Raw genomic sequence first — 5,001 nt, forward strand, 5'->3', positions numbered from 1 at the left:
CTCAGTAGTTGAAACGTATATGCAACTATATTGAACCACTTTATTTTAACAATGACTCTTGAGATGAAACCAGAAAAATAATAACTATCTAAGGAAGGAATCTTGCATGGTAAAAGATCAAATTGGTCTTATTCTAAGATCCCTTGAAGTTAAAAAATTTGAACTATGGTCCATAGGTTTATAATAAAAGTTATATGATTTTGAAAAACCAACCCAAACTTTAAAAGTCCTCCAAATCTAGAAACTAGTATTCATAAGAAATGTAGAAAATACTAAAGGACTAAAACAAAAATAAACTAAAGTAAAAAAAAAAAAGTGACTTTTATGAGATAAAAATAGGGGAGATCAGAGATCAACAGTTTACATCCTTTCGGAAAGCTGGTCGAAATTCGTGCAACTATTCAGCCCTTTTCATCATACTCAGGGAATATTGGATTCTGCAAGTACACGTCACGTTGTCTACTTTGACCAGATTTTTGACAGCTCCTAATCCTGATCCTCTCATTATCGACAGTCAGCAGTGTACTCCTGAGTCTGGTCTTGACCGTCTTGATAATAGTCTTAATCTTTCAGGTTCTTCTGATACTTCTGAGTGTTATACAACACCACTGAAAGATCATGGGTATAGTAGGCCAGTCACGGAGATGACTAGTAATAGTCGACCTAAAAGAAACATAACAAAACCAATTAGGTTATTTGATTATATTTGTGACAATGATTCAGACTAATTTTTAATGTAATTTATTTGTACAGGTTACATATCGTTTAATGTTAATTGTAGGCAGTTTGACAAAGATCAGTTGATCGGAAAAATTATTTATTGTAAATTATTGACATCTTAACCCTTTGAGGAATCACCAATTTTGTATAGCCTTTTGATTTATTGTAAACTTGACAATTGTTTTGTAGGCATTTATTCTTTAATGTATTATTTTTGTGTTCTATGTTTAACTGTGATTTAATTGACATTTGCCCTTAATAGTAACTTATCTGTGATATTAGAATTATTTGTAAATTGTATAGCTATATGAATTTCTTTAAAATATTGTAAAAATGAATTAGCTTTTAAAAGGGGGCATGTCTTGTACATATGACAACAATGTCATCTGACACATTTGGCAACACTGTATGTGTTGTGATAAGATTTGTAGGTTAGCGTCAGGAGGACAGGAGCCACTTTTCCACATGTACTGCCAGCATCCTGTATCGTAACCAATTTCTGTCTGTCGTTCTTGAAAATATATAATCGTCTTTTTGTACATATTATCTCCGTGTCACTTATTTAAAACTCCTACCTACCCATCAAGGCCACCTCAACAAAACAGAAAGACCCACTGAATCGAATGGTTAATAGAAGTTCTCTTGAAAATCCCTCGTTTCTCCGAAATCAATTAAAGAAAAGTGAGAAAATTACATTGCGTCTTATGGAACATTGGATTTCTTGCCACTCATGCGATCACGTGACTCACTCATGCGATCACGTGACTCATCAGGAATTCAGGAGGTTGCCTCAGATATAAACAATGCAGGGCATGGGGAGTTGTGTATCTATTTAATCTACATCTATGGCCACACCTAGATGTTCACACACTTCACACTTATTTTAAGTATGTTTGGATATAGTGTCATAATGAGACTTAAATGTGATGGGGTTATGAAGGTAGGAAGTGTTATCAGCATTATACCTAGGTAGAAGTTTTGTTAGGATAAGACAGTTTATTGATAAGCATGAGTGGATTTTGTTCACCTTTAAAAATAATAATATGAATATATTTTTTCTTATGATTCATTGTGTGATAAGCATTAGCTGATTGTTTTTTTACTTTCCTTATCCTATAGGAAGGAAAGTAATGTAATCGGGTCAAATTTTCGATGGTCAGATTTTAGTGCAAAACAAGTTTTGAGGTCCCTAGAGCCTAAATCCATTGGTCCGTGTGTGTGTGTGTCTGTAGGTATTTGAAAAGGAAAAAAAGTCGATAAAGTTGTAAAAAAAACACCCACACACATACCCACCCAATCACCAAATTAAAATGTTTCACGGTAAAATGTCCCTCAACCTCAAAGAGATATAAGTGATGAAAATAAATTGATCATTTTAATCGCATTATTCGCATTAAAATGTTGTATTTCATTTAACATCTAATTATTATCAGAATAATCGATTTCCCACATATCATAATGATGTTTATTTATTAGTAAAAATTTTATTTAAACACAAAATACCTAGATTACCCAGATGTTCGGAGCTAAATCGTAAGTAAAAAGAATAAATTGGACTCATATTCCGGGGTCTGGGGTTCGAGTCCCTGTAGTGACATAGATACTTACTTACTTTCCGTGTCCGCAAATGTCACCAACTTTAGATTTGAAATCTCCGGTGATTTGCCACATATGAGGGGCATACTACGGAATGGGTATGCTACAACCCAGACACCGAGAGTCAGTGGACTACATTGGTAGCAGTTGTTTCACGAAATAAAAACAACGATGAATCACTTCATCTTGAAAAATAAAGTGTGATTTCGAGTAAAACGCTACTCGTTTAAAGTAGAAGTAGCCACTCAATTGTCCTCAGGAGGCTGAGTGCACACCGAATTCCAAACATAGATGAGTTGAATCCTCTTCGTCTAAAACTTTAGCAAAAATAGCTCATGTTTGTGTCGACTGAGGAATAATTTGAGGCCCTCGCCGGGGATCAAACCCGGGACCTCCGGTGTTATACCAACTTGTCCACGAAGGTTGCTAACTAATCAATACTTTTTCTATTAATTTTTCCAGGGTGGACAGGATAAGTGATGAGTACATTCAGAATTCTACCAAACCAGACGCGGAGGACACAAATATCACCTCGGAAATCACACTCACTCCATTCTGTCAGGATTTTTACAAGCTCTTGAACAAGTTGTTTTTCTACTACAAAATCATGATCGAAACTTTCTTTAGGTAAAGTGCCAAGTTCGATTCCCTCCGTTCCGATAAAAATATATTTCCCCATCCGTGGCAAATAAATGGATGAGTGGCTTAAAGGAGTAAAGGGAGAACGGGCTCTAGTCTTGATTTTAAATCATTACATGAAAGTAAAATCAAAAGTAATAATAATGATAAACTTCAAGAAATTAGGTAGGTAGGTACATAGGTACGATCGAATAAACTACGGGCTAAAAAATTCCCGGAGGGACGGGCCAGCTTATTAGCCATTCTTTTTCTATTCTAGGGGCAAGATCTTATACTACCCTCACACTCCCGCTACAGCTAGAGTTATGCAACGTATCAATTCTACATTCCAAAGTATACATGATGTCATGTCCCATCTCACCACTAATGTGACCAGTGTCACTCAACTGTTTGACAACTTTAGAACATTCCGGGTAAGTTACTATGTTGGTTTTATCTAATTGCAGCCATTTGAGGCTAAGGAACTAGAAACTAGATATTAATAAGCACCATTCATATTTTATTTCAGTTCAATTGAGAGAACTTCTTTCGTCTGAGTGAGGCTCAGTGGAATTTATTCATTTTTGGCGTCCCCCCTCTGTAAGGTTTCCTCCTGGGGATCCTCTGGTTCAAAAATGGATTAATGGGGGTTGATATGCCCCAGTGTATTTTTGTCCCAATATGAGTCTGAAATGTCCTGCTAAGAACCTAGAAAGTTCTGATTCTCATTGATTAGATTAACTTAAGTATGAATTAATTCATTATTTGTTTACAGAGATTTTTGGACGTACCCAACGGAAGGCAGGCCATCAGGAATGAAATCTTGCGATCTGTTGGTAATCAAAGCCAGACTTACAATGCTGCCCTGAACTTTTTCGATAGGTAAGTGCGTGTCATGGAAGGAAGTAGTAGGTAATATAATTAATAGTTTTCGCAATTTATTTTGAAAGTACGAGGCGTAAGGTCAGATCTCTCTGCAAAATTTTAGTGACCTGAGGCTAAAGGTGAAGTTTGAGCTTTTTCCATGGTTTAGCTCTAAAAAGCAGGCCCTGGATATAATGGCTGAAACAAACCCTCTGGAAAAAAGGTCCAAAACTATTTTTTATCTACATAATTTATTGAATATTGACTAACCAAAATCTAAAGTCCCAAATATTACCTGCATTGTTTATTAATATTATTATTATTTTAGGTGAGATGCATCACTGATATCATATGGCCACTCTTCCTGTTCCTTATTTTGGCCTGGGTGAGAACTCGCGGACTCATTGTAAACAAACCAAATTGTAAGTTTACTGTCAGCATTAGATTAATAAAGGTTTATGACAATAAGTACAATAACTCATGTGGGTGTAGATATTGGAAGATGAAAATAATTGTGGACTAAAAATTAGCCCCGCTTACTTCTGGGACCCCAAATTTTAATGGGTGACATGTTTTAAACTCTGCTACAAGTTTAATCAAAATCAGACCAGGCAATTGTGATTTATTCATTCATCTAAACCAAGTGTCATCAAAATTGGACCAGGCTATCAGTCTTATAGCACTACTACTTATTCAGACTTATTGCAAAAGAAGCATTTATCGAAACCAAATACAAAACTGTCAAGTCAAAACATAGACCTCATGACCTCACTATTGGTCGATCAACTAATGCTGTTACTTTATTTCCAGGTCACTACTATGGCAAACCCATGCCATCCAGTGGTCTATTGCCATTTACTCAGGGTTTCCTGTGCGGAATTTTTAATACTTGTGAACACAATGCGAGTGATGCTGAACTACCTCATGAACAGATCAACCTTAAAAAATTTTTAATACTTGTGAACACAATGCGAGTGATGCTGAACTACCTCATGAACAGATCAACCTTAAAAAGTAAGTGAACCTAGCTTTGTGATTGGGTAAAACGGTTGGGACTTTGTTTTTAAGATAAAGTTGGGTGAAGAGCTCTTTAACTCTATTGGTCGATCAACTAATGCTGTCACTTTATTTCCAGGTCACTACTATGGCAAACCCATGCCGTCCAGTGGTCTGTTGCCATTTGCTCAGGGTTTCCTGTGCGGA

At 36.0% G+C, this 5,001-nt stretch overlaps 1 protein-coding gene and 2 long non-coding RNA genes across 3 annotated transcripts; 2 read left to right on the forward strand and 1 right to left on the reverse strand.

The window, feature by feature from the left end:
- Positions 1 to 482: 482 nt before the first annotated feature.
- LOC113472682 lies at positions 483 to 1,623 on the reverse strand. The gene is made up of 2 exons (XR_003394894.1): positions 1,300 to 1,623; positions 483 to 663 (listed from the first exon to the last, which is right to left on the reverse strand). It is a non-coding gene; the product is annotated as an uncharacterized LOC113472682 (long non-coding RNA).
- A 613-nt stretch (positions 1,624 to 2,236) lies between these two features.
- Positions 2,237 to 3,859, forward strand: LOC103522171 (ATP-binding cassette sub-family A member 1-like). Its single transcript, XM_008487272.3, has 4 exons — positions 2,237 to 2,253; positions 2,779 to 2,943; positions 3,215 to 3,368; positions 3,710 to 3,859. Exons 1-4 carry the CDS (start codon positions 2,237 to 2,239, stop codon positions 3,818 to 3,820), a joined length of 447 nt encoding a protein of 148 aa, XP_008485494.1. The 3' UTR covers positions 3,821 to 3,859.
- A 195-nt stretch (positions 3,860 to 4,054) lies between these two features.
- LOC113472683 lies at positions 4,055 to 4,737 on the forward strand. Its single transcript, XR_003394895.1, has 2 exons — positions 4,055 to 4,220; positions 4,609 to 4,737. It is a non-coding gene; the product is annotated as an uncharacterized LOC113472683 (long non-coding RNA).
- The last annotated feature ends 264 nt before the right edge of the window (positions 4,738 to 5,001 follow it).

This window comes from Diaphorina citri, unplaced genomic scaffold (genome assembly GCF_000475195.1).
Source record: "Diaphorina citri unplaced genomic scaffold, Diaci psyllid genome assembly version 1.1 scaffold7205, whole genome shotgun sequence".
NCBI lineage: Eukaryota > Metazoa > Arthropoda > Insecta > Hemiptera > Psyllidae > Diaphorina > Diaphorina citri.